The 21017-nt window shown below is 41.1% G+C and overlaps 1 protein-coding gene across 1 annotated transcript in view; it reads right to left on the bottom strand.

Moving 5' to 3' along the window:
- Positions 1-18742, bottom strand: part of cdh23 (cadherin-related 23) — a 399105-nt gene extending 380363 nt beyond the window's left edge. The window contains exons 1-2 of the mRNA XM_062994943.1: positions 18661-18742; positions 11226-11300 (exon numbers count right to left, since the gene is read on the bottom strand). Of these exons, the coding sequence (XP_062851013.1) occupies positions 11226-11300; positions 18661-18742 (157 nt within the window). The remainder of the gene's footprint in view (positions 1-11225; positions 11301-18660) is intronic.
- Between the last annotated feature and the right edge of the window lie 2275 nt (positions 18743-21017).

Genomic DNA, 21017 nt, shown 5'->3' with positions numbered 1-21017 from the left:
AACATTCCCATTCAATACCTAAAGGTTCACTGGAGGTTGAGGTCAGAGTTCTGTGCAGGTCACTAAAGTTTCTCTGAACCAAACGCGTCAACCATGTCTTTATGGACATTGCTTATAAAAGGAGTGCTCACAGCCAATTATGATAATGACAGAAATGTTGGTGTGTGTGTGTGTGTATGCTGTTTGTTGGGTGTTGCAGACTGACACATTAGCCCACCATGGCAGAGTGTTGCTGACTCAGAGATTCGGCGGTGAAGCGTTCTGATCAAGTGCACGCCAGAGATAGTTGACCGTGGCTGAGGAAGAGAGGGTCAGATGTGGAATCACCCGTGTTGTGTGTGCGCGAGTGCTCCTCGTGGTTATTTGTTAGAATGTGTCTGTGTATGTGATTGGTTGTGTGTTTTGTGTGCATGTGTAAAAACAAGCTTATCAACACTTGTATTCCATGTGCTTGCAAATGTGTGTATTACATGCAGATGTGTGTCTTTGTGTGTTCGCGCGCGTGTGTGTGTGCGCGCGCATTTGTATGTCTGTATTTAGTTGTGCATGTGTTCGTTTGTTAGTGTCTGTGTGTGTTTGGTTGTGTGTGCAGTTCTGTTTGTGTGTGTGTGTGTATTTAGTTGTGCATGTGTTCGTTTGTTTGTGTCTGTGTGTGTTTGGTTGTGTGTGCAGTTCTGTTTGTGTGTGTGTGTGTATTTAGTTGTGCATGTGTTCGTTTGTTTGTGTCTGTGTGTGTTTGGTTGTGTGTGCAGTTCTGTTTGTGTGTGTGTGTATTTAGTTGTGCATGTGTTCGTTTGTTAGTGTCTGTGTGTGTTTGGTTGTGTGTGCAGTTCTGTTTGTGTGTGTGTGTATTTAGTTGTGCATGTGTTCGTTTGTTAGTGTCTGTGTGTGTTTGGTTGTGTGTGCAGTTCTGTTTGTGTGTGTGTGTATTTAGTTGTGCATGTGTTCGTTTGTTAGTGTCTGTGTGTGTTTGGTTGTGTGTGCAGTTCTGTTTGTGTGTGTGTGTATTTAGTTGTGCATGTGTTCGTTTGTTAGTGTCTGTGTGTGTTTGGTTGTGTGTGCAGTTCTGTTTGTGTGTGTGTGTATTTAGTTGTGCATGTGTTCGTTTGTTAGTGTCTGTGTGTGTTTGGTTGTGTGTGCAGTTCTGTTTGTGTGTGTGTGTGTATTTAGTTGTGCATGTGTGCGTTTGTTAGTGTCTGTGTGTGTTTGGTTGTGTGTGCAGTTCTGTTTGTGTGTGTGTGTGTATTTAGTTGTGCATGTGTGCGTTTGTTAGTGTCTGTGTGTGTTTGGTTGTGTGTGCAGTTCTGTTTGTGTGTGTGTGTGTGTATTTAGTTGTGCATGTGTTCGTTTGTTAGTGTCTGTGTGTGTATGGTTGTGTGTGCAGTTCTGTTTGTGTGTGTGTGTGTATGTAGTTGTGCATGTGTGCGTTTGTTAGTGTCTGTGTGTGTTTGGTTGTGTGTGCAGTTCTGTTTGTGTGTGTGTGTGTATTTAGTTGTGCATGTGTGCGTTTGTTAGTGTCTGTGTGTGTTTGGTTGTGTGTGCAGTTCTGTTTGTGTGTGTGTGTGTATTTAGTTGTGCATGTGTGCGTTTGTTAGTGTCTGTGTGTGTTTGGTTGTGTGTGCAGTTCTGTTTGTGTGTGTGTGTATTTAGTTGTGCATGTGTGCGTTTGTTAGTGTCTGTGTGTGTTTGGTTGTGTGTGCAGTTCTGTTTGTGTGTGTGTGTGTATTTAGTTGTGCATGTGTGCGTTTGTTAGTGTCTGTGTGTGTTTGGTTGTGTGTGCAGTTCTGTTTGTGTGTGTGTGTGTGTATTTAGTTGTGCATGTGTGCGTTTGTTAGTGTCTGTGTGTGTTTGGTTGTGTGTGCAGTTCTGTTTGTGTGTGTGTGTATTTAGTTGTGCATGTGTTCGTTTGTTAGTGTCTGTGTGTGTTTGGTTGTGTGTGCAGTTCTGTTTGTGTGTGTGTGTGTGTGTATTTAGTTGTGCATGTGTGCGTTTGTTAGTGTCTGTGTGTTTGGTTGTGTGTGCAGTTCTGTTTGTGTGTGTGTGTGTGTATTTAGTTGTGCATGTGTTTGTTTGTTAGTGTCTGTGTGTGTTTGGTTGTGTGTGCAGTTCTGTTTGTGTGTGTGTGTGTATTTAGTTGTGCATGTGTGCGTTTGTTAGTGTCTGTGTGTGTTTGGTTGTGTGTGCAGTTCTGTTTGTGTGTGTGTGTGTATTTAGTTGTGCATGTGTGCGTTTGTTAGTGTCTGTGTGTGTTTGGTTGTGTGTGCAGTTCTGTTTGTGTGTGTGTGTGTGTATTTAGTTGTGCATGTGTGCGTTTGTTAGTGTCTGTGTGTGTTTGGTTGTGTGTGCAGTTCTGTTTGTGTGTGTGTGTATGTAGTTGTGCATGTGTTTGTTTGTTAGTGTCTGTGTGTGTTTGGTTGTGTGTGCAGTTCTGTTTGTGTGTGTGTGTGTATTTAGTTGTGCATGTGTGCGTTTGTTAGTGTCTGTGTGTGTTTGGTTGTGTGTGCAGTTCTGTTTGTGTGTGTGTGTGTATTTAGTTGTGCATGTGTGCGTTTGTTAGTGTCTGTGTGTGTTTGGTTGTGTGTGCAGTTCTGTTTGTGTGTGTGTGTGTGTATTTAGTTGTGCATGTGTGCGTTTGTTAGTGTCTGTGTGTGTTTGGTTGTGTGTGCAGTTCTGTTTGTGTGTGTGTGTATTTAGTTGTGCATGTGTTCGTTTGTTAGTGTCTGTGTGTGTTTGGTTGTGTGTGCAGTTCTGTTTGTGTGTGTGTGTGTGTGTATTTAGTTGTGCATGTGTGCGTTTGTTAGTGTCTGTGTGTTTGGTTGTGTGTGCAGTTCTGTTTGTGTGTGTGTGTGTGTATTTAGTTGTGCATGTGTTTGTTTGTTAGTGTCTGTGTGTGTTTGGTTGTGTGTGCAGTTCTGTTTGTGTGTGTGTGTGTGTATTTAGTTGTGCATGTGTGCGTTTGTTAGTGTCTGTGTGTGTTTGGTTGTGTGTGCAGTTCTGTTTGTGTGTGTGTGTGTATTTAGTTGTGCATGTGTGCGTTTGTTAGTGTCTGTGTGTGTTTGGTTGTGTGTGCAGTTCTGTTTGTGTGTGTGTGTGTGTATTTAGTTGTGCATGTGTGCGTTTGTTAGTGTCTGTGTGTGTTTGGTTGTGTGTGCAGTTCTGTTTGTGTGTGTGTGTATGTAGTTGTGCATGTGTGCGTTTGTTAGTGTCTGTGTGTGTTTGGTTGTGTGTGCAGTTCTGTTTGTGTGTGTGTGTGAGTGCGCATTCGTATGTGTGTGTATTTAGTTGTACATGTGTGCGTTTGTTAGTGTCTATGTGTTTGGTTGTGTGTGCAGTTCTGTTTATGTGTGTGTATTAAATGTGTATGTGTTTGTAGGTGTCTGTGTGTTTGGTTTTGTATGTGCATGTTTGTGTGTATGCATTTGTGTTGTTAGTGTGTCTGTGTATGTGTTTGTGTATGTGCAGTTGAGTGTGTGCGTTCATGTGTGTGTGTATTTGGTTGTGTATGTGTGCTTTGGTTAATGTGTGTGTGTGTGTGTGAAAACATATCCCTTGTGTTCTGTCTGCTTGTTCATGTGTATTACATGTAAATGTGTGTGTGTCTTTGTGTGTTTGGTTCTGTCTGCACACATTTGTGTGTGTGTGCGCGTGCGCGTGTTTGTATTTGGTTGTGTATGTGTGTGTAAAGTGTGTCTGTGTAAGTGTTTGGTTGTGTGTGTGTGTGTGTGTGTGTGTGTGTGTGTGTGTATAAACGTGTGTGTGTGTGTGAAAACATATCAACCCTTGTATTCTGTGTACTTGTTTATGTGTATTACATGTAAATGTGTGTTTGTGTGTTTGGTTCTGTCTGCACACATTTGTGTGTGTTTGTGTGTGTATTTGATTGTGTATGTGTGTGTGTTAAAGTGTGTCTGTGTAAGTGTTTGGTTGTGTGTGTGTGTGTGCATTTGTGTGTGTGTGTGTGTGTGTATAAACAAGCAAATCAACTCTTGTATTCCATGTGCATGCACGTGTGTACATGTATATACTGTATGTGTCCTAGTGTGTGTGTTTGTATGTATGTATTTGGTTGTGTATGTGTGCATTTGTTAAAGTCTGTGTATGTGTTTGTGCAGTTATGTGTGTATGTGTTTGTGCAGTTGTGTGTGTGTGTGTGTGTGTGTGTGTGAAAACATATCAACCCTTGTATTCTGTGTGCTTGTTCATGTGTATTACATGTAAATGTGTGTGTGTGTCATTGTGTGTTTGGTTCTGTCTGCACACATTTGTGTGTGTGTGTTTGTATGTGTGTGTATTTGGCTGGCTGTCTGTGTGTGTGTAAAGTGTGTCTGTGTAAGTGTTTGGTGTGTGTGTGTGTGTGCATTTATGTGTGTGTGACAATAAGCATATCAACCCTTGTATTCTGTGTGCTTGCAAATGTGTGTATTACATGTAGATATGTGTCTTTGTGTGTGTGTGTGTGTGTGTGTGTGTGTGTGCACGCATTTGTATGTGTGCGTATTTAGTTGTGTATGTGTGCGTTTGTTAGAGTGTCTGTAATTGTGTTTGGTTGTGAGTGCAGTTCTGTTTGTATGTGAAAATAAGCAAATCAACTCTTGTATTGCTTGTGCGTGCACGTGTATTACGTGTGTTTAAAGGTGTGTGTGTGTGTGTGTGTGTGTGTGTGATACCCGTGTTGGTATCATCTATACTAATTAAGGAGTGAAAGTTTTGGCGGCTGAAGTCGGAGGGTGCCGTTAAACTACCATTACGCTTATCTCCAGAATGCCCTTTACTGAACGTCACACAGACTCTGAGCATTTTGTCATTTCTACAGACGAATGCATCTGCTACAGCAAGCTAATTGACTAATTAGTCTAATGAAGCCGCTCGCAAATTCGTTATAGCGCAAACACAGCAATCTCAGCGGAATTGAGCGCTGAGAGGGAGGGTGATAGATTACACGAGATTTAGATACATTATGGAAATACGGGCGCCGAATATCCACCAGCGCAGTCATCAACACGCACATCTGTATGCTGTACGATTCTACATTCACTTGTACAATATAGGGCTAAAAGTATGTGGGCATCCCTGCTGTATACTAATTACAGGTGTGTGTAACCACATCCATTGGCTGGCACATCAATTCCATCCTGTTAACTTTGTCACAAGGTTCCTTGTTCCAGCATGACTGTGTGCTGGTGCACAAAGCTATCAAGAGTCAATCTAGGTGCTAACAGCCTGGTTGGATGAGTTTTGGTTCAGAGGAAGAGTTTTTTGGGATGAATCGGAATACCAACAACAATGCAGTACAAATGTTCAATTGACAGAATAATTACAATCCAAAGAGGGTCCAACTGTCTAACCCTACATTCAGAACGGCAGCGATTTTTCACCTCATGTTGCCCAAATCGCTGATCGCTCATTGCCCCTTTGTTCTCACCGGCAGCGTCATCATTGCCCGTAAGCATTTGGTTGGCATGCTTTACCTGATGCCAGGCAAAAAAAAAAAAAAAATGCTATGTGTTTTTATATGTTTGTGTGTGTATGTGTGTGTGTGTGTATGCTGTTTGTACGGTTTTGCAGAATGATACATTAGCCCACCATGGAAGAGCTTTGGTGACTCAAACACCTTTGGAATGAATCGGAATACCAACACCAGTGCAGTACAAATGTTAAGTTGATGGAATGAGTACAATCCAACTGTAGGTTCAAACCGGCAGCGATTTTTCACTTCATGTCGCCCAAATCTTTGATCGCTGATCGGCCTGTGTTCACACTGGCAGTGTCAATATTGCCTGTAAGCATTTGGTTGCCATGTTTTAACTAAATAAATAAAAGCAAATGCAATGACAATACAGCATATTTTACTCACAACAATTTAATCACAAATCAGATTCCTTTCCACACAGTTTTACCACAAATCAGATGTGTTCCCGCTAAAAATAAAAATCCTAGAGAGAAATCGCTTGTATATAAATTTCATCTCTGTGTAATCCATCACTGTCTGTGCAGTCAACATGACAAAAAACTTTGTTTGTTCTTTGCAATCGCTGGTGTATATTTGCAAAAGTTAGACGCCACAGCAATGTCCTTCTCTTCTACCTGTAAGTAGGAACCAAAAACGGATTGCCCCATAGCCTGGACAGAGCTCTGACATCACTGTCACCAAACACCTTTTGGATGAATCGGAACACCAACAACAGTGTAGTACAAATGTTCAATTGACAGAATAAGTACAATCCAACTGTAGTCTTACACTACATTCAGACTCTAAATGACTTTGCACTTCATGTCGCCCAAATCACTGATTGTTCATCGCGCTGTGTTCACAACGGCAGCGTCATCATTGCTCGTAAGCGATTGATTGCCACCAAAATTGCCACATTTCTTCACTCCTTATTTGCATAAAGTTAAACTTTACCCAGTTTCACATCACTGACTCCGCCCACTTTGCTTCACTACATTTTGTCTCTGCCTTCTGTCGCCAGAAGTCGACAGCTCTAAGTGATGATAAATGATAGCCGGTCGCTTTGTCAGGTTGCATCACTAGCAGTCTGGACGTAGGGTTTGTGGTGTGGTACTGACTCGATGGTATTGGTCTATTTTGAGCTCTACAAAAGCGTTGCAAGGTCATGATGACCCCGCACGGCATGTGTGGGTTTGCCAAAGAATAGTTTAAAACTATTCATTGCACAGCCAATCATCTGTCTGGCCATCCGTCTAGACATTCATCCATCCATTAATCCATCCATCTACCTATTCATCCATCCATCCATCCATTCATCCATCCATCCATCCATCTATCTATTCATCCCTCCCTCCATCCATCCATCCATCTATCCATCCATCCATCTATTTATTCACCTATTCATCTATCCATCCATCCATCTATTCATTCACCTATCCATCCAGCCATCCATCATCCATCCATCCATCTAACTATCCATCTATTCATCTATCCATCCATCCATCCATGTATCCATCCATCTATCTATCCATTTATCCATCCATCCATCCAACTATCCATCTATTCATCTATCCATCCATCCATCCATTTATCTATCCATCCATCCATCCATCCATCTATTTATTCACCTATTCATCCAGCCATCCATCATCCATCCATCCATCTAACTATTCATCTATCCATCCATCCATCCATGTATCCATCCATCCATCCATCCATTTATCCATCCATCCATCCATCCATCTATCCATCCATCCATCCATTTATCTATCCATCCATCCATCCATCTAACTATCCATCCATCTATCTATCCATCCATCCATTCATCCATCACTTTATCCATGTATCCATCCATCCATTTATCCAAAAGCATGCAAAACACACACACACACACACACACACACACACACACACACACACACACACACACACACACACACACACACACACACAAACAATCCCATGAACATTTGACTGTTAGGTTGTGACAGTGGATGCTCTGGAAGTCCTTCAGTATGAGGACATCTGCGACCCTAATAAACCATAATGGTGACAAATTGGTAGCAACACAAACACACACACAGAGACACTCTGAACAAGCCATCACCCCCACCCAATCAGACATGGCTGATGACCACCACTTAGAGTCAGCCAGGACAGAAAGGACAGCGGGTGTGCTTTTGTGTGTGTGTGTGTGTGTGTGTGTGTCTGTGTGAGAGAGAGAGATACACTTGATCTAACACACCTGAGATCTTAAGTGCCCTGCAGAATATAAATCTCACTTAACTTAAGCCTTCCTATCAAAGCAAAGCAGTCACATTAAAGTATCTACAGGAGAACTATGCCACAACCTTATGACATTCCAAAAGAGCTAAGAAAAACAGCTCTACTTATCAGCTGGATAAGGGCTACAATGTCATTTTTTTAAAGCTGTGGGACTAAACAGAACCATATCACAAGCAATTATTTAGAAGTGTACAAAAACTCAAAAAGAAACAGTGAATCTGACCTACAAAACAGTACATATAATAACCTCCACCTCTCTAAAAAGGGCATCCAAGGTCAGGCATTAATGTCGGATAACAAGACCTGGTTAGTGATTAATGTTCCAATACAGTAGACTCAGTAGGGCTCTATGGGACTACACAGAACCACATCGAGAGCAATTATTTGAAAGTGTACAAAACTCAAAAAGAAACGTTGATTTTGCACAGAAGTAGCTGGCCTACAAAACAGTTGTACATACAACAGCCTCGACCCCTTCGAAAAGGCTTCCTACAAGATTTAAGAGTGTGTCTGTGGGAATTTGTGCCCATTCAGTCAAAGGCAAATTTTGTGAGGACAAGCATTAATGTCGGATGACAAGACCTGGCTTGTGATTAACGTTCCAATACAGTACACTCAAGTGGAGTTGACTTCAGGGCTCTATGGGACTACACAGAACCACAGCGAGAGCAATAATTTGGAAGTGTACAAAAACTCAAAAAGAAAAAGTGAATCTGCACAGAAGTGGTTGGCCTACAAAACAGATGTACATATAGCAGGCTCCACCTCTATGAAAAGGCATCCTACAAGATTTAAGAGTGTGTCTGTGGGAGTTTGTGCCCATTCAGGCAAAGGTGCATTTGTGAGGTCAGGCATTAATGTCAAATGACAAGGCCTGGCTTGTGATTAATGTTACAATACAGTAGAGTCAAAGGATGTGGGACTACACAGAACCACATCAAGAGCAATCATCTGAACAGAAGTGGCTGGCCTACAAAACAGTTGTACATACAACAGCCTCATACCCTCTGAAAAACCATCCTACAAGATTTTAGAGTGTGTCTGTGGGAATTTGTGCCCATTCAGTCAAAGGCAAAATTGTGAGGACAAGCATTAATGTCGGATGACAAGACCTGGCTTGTGATTAACGTTCCAATACAGCAGAGTCAAGTGGAGTTGACTTCAGAGCTCTATGGGACTACACAGAACCACATCAAGATCCCACAAGATCTAAGAGTGTGTCTGTGGGAATTTGTGCCCATTCAGTCAAAAGGTAGGACCTTCCCCAAACTATGGCTACAAAGTTTGAAGTGTACAATCTATATGCTTGTTTTTTCTATACCTGTTAGCAATACGTGTGACTGAAACACCTGAATGAAATAATAATAGAAGTGGTGTCCACATACTTTTGGCCACTGGTCTAGTCTTCACAGAAAAGTGGGCTGAGCACGTAATAGGTAGATTTGTTGCTGAGAGAGCTTTCTACCGGCTAACTTCAATATATCTTTTTTAATTCAGCCTCCTGCCATCACAGAGAAGGGTGAAGAAAAGCCTGACACTCTCAAATTGACTTGTCAATCATCCGAGACATTCGTAAACTGATGAAACGGATAGTGAGAAAAAGTGTGTGAGCTAAATGAAGGACTAGAAAAAGCAGAGAGGGGTAAAAAAATACAAATTTCAAAGAAAATAAGAAAGGCAGACAGACAGACAGCGTCCTGTGTGAGAATGTTGATTTTGCATTCACATCGAGGACTACACTCACTGTACACTTTATTACGAACATCTAATCACCTGCGCAGTTATGCAGTTATCTAATCCTGGGGTTTCAACCTGTAGGGCATGAGTACCTGTCCAGGGGGGCGTGACATTAAGAGATGTTTTTACTTCTAAAACTAATGCAATTTACTTTTCACCCACAGGAGGCATATTTGATTAGTCTCGCTGACCACGCACACATGCAGGTCTAATGTTATACAGCTGAGTTTAGAAAATGGACCGTTGGCTAGCAAAACATAAAAATAGGGCTAACAGTGAAGATAAATCAGCTCAGGACGCCACTACCAAGGCCACCCATTCCAATACCATCGTTGCCGATGAGCAATTTACATCAATAATTTTGGTGAACTTTGCAACTGATGTACTTTTGCCTCTACTTTGCTCTGTGAAGCAACATTTGCACTCACTTACAGGGGTTGGACAAAATAACTGAAACACCTGGTTTTAGACCACAATAATTTATTAGTATGGTGTAGGGCCTCCTTTTGCGGCCAATACAGCGTCAATTCGTCTTGGAAATGACATATACAAGTCCTGCACAGTGGTCAGAGGGATTTTAAGCCATTCTTCTTGCAGGATAGTGGCCAGGTCACTACGTGATGCTGGTGGAGGAAAACGTTTCCTGACTCGCTTCTCCAAAACACCCCAAAGTGGCTCAATAATATTTAGATCTGGTGACTGTACAGGCCATGGGAGATGTTCAACTTCACTTTCATGTTCATCAAACCAATCTTTCACCAGTCTTGCTGTGTGTATTGGTGCATTGTCATCCTGATACACGGCACCGCCATTGGATGCACATGGTCCTCCAGAATGGTTCGGTAGTCCTTGGCAGTGACGCGCCCATCTAGCACAAGTATTGGGCCAAGGGAATACCATGATATGGCAGCCCAAACCATCACTGATCCACCCCCATGCTTCACTCTGGGCATGCAACAGTCTGGGTGGTACGCTTCTTTGGGGCTTCTCCACACCGTAACTCTCCCGGATGTGGGGAAAACAGTAAAGGTGGACTCATCAGAGAACAATACATGTTTTACATTGTCCACAGCCCAAGATTTGCGCTCCTTGCACCATTGAAACCGACGTTTGGCATCGGCACGAGTGACCAAAGGTTTGGCTATAGCAGCCCGGCCGTGTATATCGACCCTGTGGAGCTCCCGACGGACAGTTCTGGTGGAAAGAGGAGAGTTGAGGTGCACATTTAATTCTGCCGTGATTTGGGCAGCCGTGGTTTTATGTTTTTTGGATACAATCCGGGTTAGCACCCGAACATCCCTTTCAGACAGCTTCCTCTTGCGTCCACAGTTAATCCTGTTGGATGTGGTTTGTCCTTCTTGGTGGTATGCTGACATTACCCTGGATACCGTGGCTCTTGATACATCACAAAGACTTGCTGTCTTGGTCACAGATGCGCCAGCAAGACGTGCACCAACAATTTGTCCTCTTTTGAACTCTGGTAGGCATCGCAAAATGTTTTGGGCCAGGGCCCCCCCGGGGCCCCCTGACCTCAAGGGCCCCTGGGCGCTGGCCCCACTGGCCCGGTCAGTAATCCAGCCATGGGTACAGTCACGCTTTAACATTGTCACCTCAATACTTTACTAAACGCTACTGATACAGAAATCCATTCCCGAAGAACCAGTTTCAGCCTGTAAACAATCCCTCCGTGTGCTATGAATACACAGCATTCAAATACACAAATCATGTGTGTGTGTGGGAGCCTGCGACTCACCGACTGGTGTGTTCTCGTAGATTAGCAGGTACGACTGGAAGAAATAGTTCTGAAACCGTGGAGGTTGATTAAAAGCTGTGGGAAGAAAGCAAATGATTATTGAATATATCCACACAGCGCGCGCACACACTAATATAAACATACAAAAACACACTCAGACCACACCAGGTGGATTGACTCATCTGTGTGGGGGAAACCTGAATCAGATACACAACAAATAAACACCAGCGCTGTGCCAGCCCGTTAGCGTCCGCTCACTAATCAATACTAGCAATGTGTGTGTGTGTGTGTTTCTTTCTGCATTTTACTGCCTTTCTTTTTTTAAATTTGCATCTATTTTCCATTTCCTCTGCCTCTATGTGGTTTGACACTTTAGCTTGCCGACTGAAGCAGCGCCTTTGCTCTGCCCTGTGCACTGCAAATATTATACTGCAAATATTTAACATCATGCCCCAATCTTTTAGATTTCAGACATGAAACACCTCATGGTCAGGTGTCCAAATACTTTTTGTCATATGGGGTGTATTTTTTTTATTGTTTTTTCGCCTTTATTATTTTCATTTGCCTTTTTTTTTTTTTTTTTTTGAATTTACACAAAAAGACCAGAAAAGACAAAAGCATCCAGTAAACGGCAGTTCTGCTGGGCCTAAATGTGTTGTTAATAGAAAAGACCAGAGAACAATGGTGGGAAAGCATTTTCCGAACAAACATAACATCGAACCTCGAGGATGGGCTTTCTCTAGAATTTACAAAGAAAGTCCAGAAAAAAACAAAAACATCAAGTGAGTGGCAATTCTGAAGCAGCATCTTTGCTCTGCTCTGTGCACAGTTTTATACTGCAAATATTTAACATCATGCCCCAATCTTTTAGATTTTAGACGCCTCATGGTCAGGTGTCCAAATACTTTTGGTCCTATGGTGTGTTTTTATTTATTTTGTTTTTTTCATTCTGTACCATTTATATAGGATGGGTTTTGTTTAGAATTTACTTATAAAGACCAGAAAAAACAAAAGCATCCAGTGAGCAGCAGTTCTGCTGAGCCTAAATGTTAATAGAAGTGTTGTTAATAGAAGCTTTCTCTAGAATTTACACAGAAAGACCAGAATAAACAAAAATGTCCAGTAAGTGGCAGTTCTGAAGCAGCGTCTTGGCTCTGCTCTGTGCAGTTTTATACTGAAAATATTTAACATCATGTCCCAATCTTTTAGATTTCAGATGTTTAATGGCTCATGGTCAGGTGTCCGAATACTTTTGGTCCTATGGTGTATATTTTCATTCTGTGGTTATTAGCCTTTTATTTTTCCTTTCTGTTCTGTACCATTTAAAGAAGAGGTCAGAGAAGAACAGACAGACACAAACATAATATCAAACTTTGAAGATGGGCTTTCTTTAGAAGTTACACAGAAAGACCAGAAAAAAACAACAGCATCCAGTAAGCGGCAGTTCAGCTAAGCCTAAATGGGTTGTTAATAGAAGATGCCAGAGAAGAATGGACAGACTGGTTTGAGCAGACACAAGAGCAAAAGAGTGTTTGGGAACAAACATTACATCAAACCTTGATGATAAGCTTTCTCTAGAACTTACTCTAAAAGACTAAAAAGCAACATTGTCCAGTGAGTGGCAGTTCTGAAGCAACGCCTTTGCTCTGCTCTGTGCACAGTCTTATATTGCAAAAATTTAACATCATGCCATTATGCCAATTACTTAGATTTTAGATGTTTAACAGCTCTTGGTCAGGTGCCCTAATACAGTGAAGTGAGCTTTCTGAAGCAGCGTTTTTGCTCGTCTTATACTGAAAATATTTAACATAATGCCTCAATCTTTTAGATTTCAGATGTTTAATGGTTCATGGTCAGGTGTCCCAATTCTTTTGATCCTATGGTGTATATTTGTATTCTGTTTATTTGCCTTCTTTTTTTTTTTTTTTTTACTTTCCTGTCACTCCTGTCTCTGACCTCTTCTCTAGTTTCTTTTTTAAGGTTTGAGACACAGCCCTCTAGTTTGCTGGCTGAAGCAGCATCTTTCCTCTGCTCTATCTCTAACATTAGATCCTATTGTTCAACATCCCCAACAGCGCATGGTCAGATGTCCACAAACACTATACGGCCAAAAGGATATGGGCACCTGACCACGAGCTTGTTGGACACCCCAATTTAAAAAAAATACATGGTACTAAAATCAAGTGACCGCTGTGCAATATTTTCAGCTATAACAGCCAGTCCTCTAAGAAGGCTTCTGAAAACACTTTGAAGTATGTTTGTGGGAATTTGTGCCCATTCAGAAAATAGCTTTTGTATGGCTGGGCACTGATGTTGGTCAGGAAAACCTCAGCTGATACCCAGTTCATACCAAAGCAGTTCAGTGGGGTTGAGGTCAGGGCTCTGGGCAGGCCACTGGTGTTTCTTTAAACCAAGCTACAGGGGTACAGTCATGCTGGAACAGGAAATAGGAAATATGTAAGCTGTTGGTAACAAATTGGAGGCATATAATTTCCTTTATATAATTGATATATTATACCTGTTACCAACTGATGTGCTGAAACACCTGAATTCAATAATTAGAAAGCGTGTCCCAAAACTTTTGTCCATGTAATGTACTGTTGACTATTGTATATTTTAATTCTGTTTTTAGTCTCTCTTCTTTTTTACCTGCAAATTTCTTTACCTACATTGACCATAGTACCCCAAACCTGCATGGTTCAGTATTTAAGGCACAATTTGAGGATTGATTTTGATGTATCTGTGCATCTGTGAGTTACAATAAACACACACACACATACATCTAAGCGTGTGTCCTTGTCTCCTGTGTGTGTCGTCTGTGTTTCAGACCTAGCAGGAGACAAGCTGTTTCGTCAGACCATAGCATTAGTACTTTGATCGAGCCTCAGGCAATCTCAGTGAATGTGTGTGTGTGTGTGTGTGTGTGTGTGTGTGTGTGAAATTCTAGTCTCTGATTTTAACAAGTCTACCTTTGCCAGTCATCCTCTGTGCACACTAGACGATTTTCAGCCAGATTTGAGCCAACATTTTGCCCAAATTCCTGTGATCAGCGGCTGCACCCAGTGTGTAACCGTGACGAGCGCTAGTGTCGTTTTGAGCCCACGGCACAGATCAAAACAGATCTCACAGCTCTCAAGTGTCCTGCACTCATGGTCTTACACACTTACATTACATTTACATTTACAGCATTTAGCAGATGCCTTTATCCAAAGCAACTTACAGTACTGTGACAGTATATTGTCTAAGCAATTGAGGGTTAAGGGGCCCAACAGTGACTTGGCAGAGAAACAGAGACCTTTTGATTATTGGTCCTGTACTTTAACCACTAAGCTACAACTGCCCCTGTACACAACGCAACTCAACTCTTACACCCTGTCCTGGTCCCAAGTTACCTAAAGAGGTTCATTCAGTAGGTTTATCACATTTCTTTAAAGTCATCTCATACTATTATTATCATGATTCTGAGTTTGAATCCATTTTTTCCAAGATGAAATATTGGGTATGTCTAAAAACCTAGTGATCTCTCTACATAGAGGCATTTTACGTCATCCTATGCACACTCCCGAGAAGAAGGCTGTCTTTATTCTTAGATACCTTAAAACAGAGATGGGGACCAAATCGCACGTAAGTTGCACACACAGCGACTTCAGACTCGACTCGGACTCGTTTCAAATGACTCGACTCATGACACTCAAAAAAATTACCGTTGAACAACAAGAGTCGTTAGCGTCAGCATGTGTTAACATTAGTTACACGTGACAATTATAATTATTTATCATTTATAATTATTATTATAAATATTCTGCTCTCTAATAACGCTCCGGCCATCTTAACCCCCAACGCACGCAATGGGTAAATGGTACAGCCAACTTCCGGCGTAGTGATGAAGCGTCACTCCCTACTCCCTACACAGTTTGAAGTTCACTTCATTTGAACATTTTCGTTACCTTTGGATTGGAATCTCACTTTAAATGGTGGAATACTCTACGTACTGCACTTCACAGGAACAACTGGGTTGAATGGAATGCTCCTACAGAATTGGCGCTAATGGTTGAAAGACCGCTTTCTGAACCAATCAGACCTTCTGATTTTAATTTTGAGTAAAATTCTTCTTGTTACGGAAATTACATTCATTTGCACAATGACTAGGAAAGTAAAGGCACGAAGTAAAACAGCAAAATACATTTGCTGCATACATATTATTTGTTTATTTCTATGCTACATTTCCAGTATATGTTTTGTGTATATTATATTGACTTGTGACTTGACTCGGACTCTAGCCTAAGACTCGTGACTTGACTCTGACTCTAGTCTAAAGACTTGTGACTTGAATCGGACTCGTATTTTGTGACTTGTGAACATCTCTGCCTTAAAATGCTGCCTACTAAGATGCCTTAATTCAAAGCAATAATCTGACTGAATAACAAAATAGCATCCAATGCTTCCTTAGCAGTGAAGGCAATCCCAGCATTCAGTGCGGCACAACTTTTCCTCACCATAAAAAAACTACAAATATGGTGGACGAATGCGGAGCAACAAATGTAACCATTTTCTGTACATGGATGGAGATGTTAGTTGGCATGCTTGATGGTTGTGCCACCTTAGCACATTGGTTTAAATAGCCTGAGGCTAACTATGTTAGCTAAGTAAGCTAAAACTGTGGCGACATAATCACTGTAATCACTGTCTAAGTAGTGCGTCTGAATAATCTGCCTTATACGTTCGATGTCTTATTAGAATCCTCTCTACTTAAACAGCTGCCTATGTAGGCAGTAGGCAGCAAGGCAGCTCACTAGATTTTCAGACAGACCCATCCTTTCATCTTTGCTCTATATCTCTCCGTCTCTTCACCTATCACATCACATTAAGCAGCTAGTGCAGATAAGCTAATTCAGCCTCACATTGCTTGGCAGACTGTCATCCACTCTTCTCATCGCTTATATCATTTTAATGCCGCTTCTCTATTTTTATTTATTTTTATTTTTATTTTTAAATTCTCTCATTCTCTCAAATCTGTTTTTGAATTGTCCCATTGTCTCAAATCTATAAAGTTTAATTCTCATCTTTATTTTACAAAAAGAGCAAAAGGAAAAATATAAAATAAATAATACATTTCAGTTTTATTTGGTCTCATCCTTTTTCTGCCTTTAATTTGTTTAGGTCTTTAGTTCTTCTTTTAACTTTTGTCTTTCCTGTGACATTTCCTTTTTCTGCTTTGCTTTCTCTTTTTTCCCCTCTCTCTCTCTCTCTCTCTCTCTCTCTCTCTGTATATTAGTCTCATTATGTTTGGGGTGTTCATGCATGGTAAGTGATCAGAACGTCTCTAATTTTCTCTCGTTTTTGTGAAGCTGCAAAGCTCTCGACAATCACTTAGAGATAATAACCATGAAAACGCAGTTCCAATAGGATTAGCCACGGTTATTAGCACCATGCGAGAGGGAGACCGGGAGTAAGCCAGAAGAGAGAGAGCGCAGCAAAGTAAGATGTAAGAAAAAGAAAAAAAAGAAGAGAGACAAGAAAGAACATGGAGAAAAAAAGAAGAAAAAAGAAAGAAGTGAAAAGAAAGAAAAGAACAGAGAAAAGAAAAGAAGAGATAAAGAAAAGGTGACAGAAAAAAAACAGAAAAAAGAAAAGAAGAGAAAAGGAATAAGTGAAAAGAAAGCACAGAAAAGAAAAAAGAAAAGAAGAGAAAAGGAAGAAGTGAAAAGACAAAAGTGAAAAGGAAGGACAGAAAAGAAAAGAGAAAAGGAAAAAGAAAAGGAAAAAGGAAAAAGACAAAAGCGAAAAGGACAGAAAAAATTAAATAAAAGAAGAGATAAAGAAATGGTGAAAAGAAAGAACAGAAAAGAGAAAATAAAAATTGGAAGGACAGAAAAGAAAGAAACAGAAAAGAAAAAAGTAAGAAGAAAAAAGGAAAAAGAGAAAAGAGAACAGAAAGAAGTAAAAAGAAAAGGAAGAAGAGAAAAGGAAAAATTGAAAAGACAAAAGTGAAAAGGACAGAAAAGAGAAAAGAAGAGTAGAGAAAATAAAGAAGTGGAAAGAAAGAACAGAAAAGAGAAAAGATCAATAGAAAAAAATAAAAGATAGAAAATGAGAGAAAAAAGAGAAAAGAAAAGAAAAATAGGAGAAAAGGAAAATATCAAAGAAAAAAGAAAAGACAAAGAAGAACAAGCAAATAATGAAAAGAGAACAGAAAGAGAAAAGGAAGAAGATAACGAAAAGGTAGAAAACTAATAAAGTAAGAAGAGAAATAGAAGAGGCAAGAGAAAAGTACAAAGAGAAATGAAAGAGAAAATGAAGAGAAAGCATAAAGAGAAAGAAGAAGAGAAGATCTTAAGATGAAGAGACAAGCGGAGAAAACAGGAGCATAAGAACGCCAAGCATTCAGAACATTACAAAGTGGTGGTGACATTGTGGTGATAACTCAGAGATCAGAGATGTCACACACACACACACACACACACACACACTCTCACACACACTCACTCTCACACACAAACACACACTCAGTGTGCTGAGTGTTGACCCAGCAGCAAAGTGAAAATTGAGTGATGGACGTGCAGGAGAACTTGATTGAGCGAGTAGGACAGGATGAGAGAACGACAGGTGGAGAAGGAGACGGGTAAAGAGTCAGCACTGAGACAAATAAAGGAGTGGACGGGGGGACGAGGACAGAAGGTCCGAATTGTAAGAACGTACAGATAAACAAATTTACCCAGAACTCTACAGGCAGCTTGTTAAAACCCTTAATGAATATTTCCTGTGAAATACACAATATACCCTATGCCCAAAAGTATGTGGACGCCTGATCATGGTTGAACTGGCTTGCAATCAACGTTCTGATTCATACCAAAGGTGTTTAGTGAGGTTGAACACTCAGGAGTCCCACAGAACTTACTTTATACCAATTTTTTGGATTTTTACAAAAGGACACAGTCATGATGAGACAGAAAATCTGGCAACCTTTGGTAAAAATTCCAAAAACTGCATTTAAGATTCTGTATAGATCTATTTTGCATTTTACCCCCTTTTTCTCCCAATTTAGAGTAGCCAATCCGCTGACTGATATATATGTGGACAAGTCCTCATAATTATTGAATTCAGTTATTTCAGCTACTGCTATGGCTGATTACCTATTCTATCAAATTAATCATATTACAAAAATCATATGGTTTATGTCACCATATTTTGTGGCAACAGTTTGGGCAAGTCAGTTTCCTTTGTCTGTGTTCACAACGCAAGGTCCAGAAAGACTTGGTTTAATGAGTTTGGAGCTCTGCCCTCAACCCAACTGAATACATTTGAGATGAATAGGAACATCAATCGTGAGCCAAGCCTTCTTGGCTTAAAAATACTTGTTGGATTAGATGGGAGCATCTAATAAGCTCATACTTTGGCCATATAGTGTGTGTGTGTGTGTGTGTGTGTGTGTTACCTTCAACGAGCGTGTGTAGCAGGAACGAGGAGAGCAGCAGCTTGGCCACCGTCATCCTGCTACCAAAACCTTCACTCCACATCACCTGCACCTGCTCCACACTACACTACACACACACACACACACACACACACACACACACAGAGAGAGAGAGAGAGAGAGAGAGAGAGTTAAACCGTACTATACTTCATTCATTTTCAGTAATCCTTGTCAAGGTCAAGACAAATCCAGTGCCCATCCTGGTACCAAAGGGCACAAGGCAGGCAGAAATGCATTACAGACAGGGTACCAGTCCATCACAGCGCATTAAACATTCACTCAGTTAGACTCAGTCAATACGCCTACTGGCATTGTTTTTAAAAGGCAGCAGAACCATCAAAGCAACACTCAAAGCAAGAACAGACAGCTACCTTTACACAGACAGTGATTAGAGGCAGGAATCAAATCCATGTCCATGAAGCTGTGCAGCACTAACCCTAATATCACCCATGTAATAGAAATAGAACTTCTAAAAAAAATCAGCCAACGATTATAGTTTAATTATACATTTATCATTTATTATTTATTATTATAGCCACGACAGGCCAAGATCCAGTAGGAAACACTGGGCGCATGGCAGTAAAACCTGACACATAGCCAATCATCAGTGTAGACGCTGACTGGCCGACAGGCTGAAATTCAAACCCTGACTTCTGCGACACCTAAGCACTATAGACCAGTCAGGGTGCCCATGCTGACCCCTTTCCACTGCCGAAAGTGCCAACAATGGGCATGTGAGCATAAGAACTGGACCACGGAGCAATGGAAGAAGGTGGCCTGGTCTGATGAATCACGTGTTATTTTATATCACGTGGATGGCCAGGTGCGTGTGCGTCGCTTACCCGAGGAACACATGGCACCAGGATGCACTATGGGAAGAAGGCAAGCCCGCGGAGGCGGTGTGATGCTTTGGGCAATGTTCTGCTGGGAAACCTTGGGTCCTGCCATCCATGTGGATGTTACCTTGACACGTACCACCTACTGTACCTAAGCATTGTTGCAGACCATGTACATCCTTTCATGTGATGGAAACGGTATTCCCTGATAGCTGTGGCCTCTTTCAGCGGGATAATGCACCCTGCCACAAAGCAAAAATGGTTCAGGAATGGTTTGAGGAGCACAACAACGAGTTTGAGGTGTTGACTTGGCCTCCACATTCCCCAGATCTCAATCCAATCGAGCATCTGTGGGATGTGCTGGACAAACAAGTCCGATCCATGGAGGCCCCACCTGCTGCTGCTAATATCTTGGTGCCAAATACCACAGCACACCTTCAGGGGTCTACTGAAGTCCATGCTTTGACGGGTCAGGGCTGATTTGGCAGCAAAAGGGGGACCAACACGATATTAGGAAGGTGGCCATGATGTTATGCCTGATCGATGTAGTTACTTGGGTGCAAGAGGCTCTGTCAGGCAAACTGTAACCAATCAGCACAGGTTTGATTGTTCTTGCATCTGTTATGGGTGTGACTTTGATCACTGATGTATTCCTTAAAACACAACTACATTTTTCTAAGTTATTAAACTACATAAATATGGCTGATCATCAAAAGAACCTCTTGAGATTTGTGCATCCCAATTTCTAAACTGTTGGTAAAAAGATTGCGTTCTGACGCCCCCTAGGAGCAATTCCACAATTGTTCAACTGCCTGGAGTGTGGTTAGGTATGTTTCTACTGCTATTTAAAAGTGGAGCGCTTCAAAGAAACCTTTCATAGGCCAAACTGGTGTAAACTAAAGCACTTGACATTTATTTATATGAGGGGACGAGTGTTTCTAGGCCCAAAATAATTATAATAAGATCATTATTCATTTAGCAGAATCACTGCCTCTACAACAGCTCGCTGCAAACAAATGCTGAGCGCTATAAAAGCAAAAGCAATTTTTTTCAGTTAGTAAAAACAGGTAGTGTACTAATTTAGGTCTTTTGTAAAAGCAAAGTGGTGTCAATCCTTTTTTGAAAAGCAGGGGGGTACCTATTATGTTATGGGATGGTCTGCCTCACTGAAATGGTTGCAGCGAAACAAGTGCTAAACACAGTTTTCACCTTTTTTTATGAAAGCAAAAGAACAACTAATGTAAGCCTGTCATGAAAGCAAAGTGCTTTCAAAAAGCATGGCATACCTGCATGGGACAAGTCTCATATGAAAAGAGACAGTTCTGATATGTTCTTACTTTCAAATCTTTATTTGAAATAGTTTTTTTTTTTATTGACTTGGTTTATGGTTTATAAATTGATTGTAAACATTGTATTTGAGTGTAGCCTGCCCACATGTGCCCCATGACTGTGGGTTCTACAGCACCACTATGTACTACATAC

This window comes from Trichomycterus rosablanca, chromosome 5, assembly GCF_030014385.1.
Source record: "Trichomycterus rosablanca isolate fTriRos1 chromosome 5, fTriRos1.hap1, whole genome shotgun sequence".
NCBI classification, from domain to species: Eukaryota; Metazoa; Chordata; class Actinopteri; order Siluriformes; family Trichomycteridae; genus Trichomycterus; species Trichomycterus rosablanca.
The sequence above is the reverse complement of the archived record's forward strand: the minus strand, read 5'-3'. Positions and strand labels throughout refer to the sequence as shown.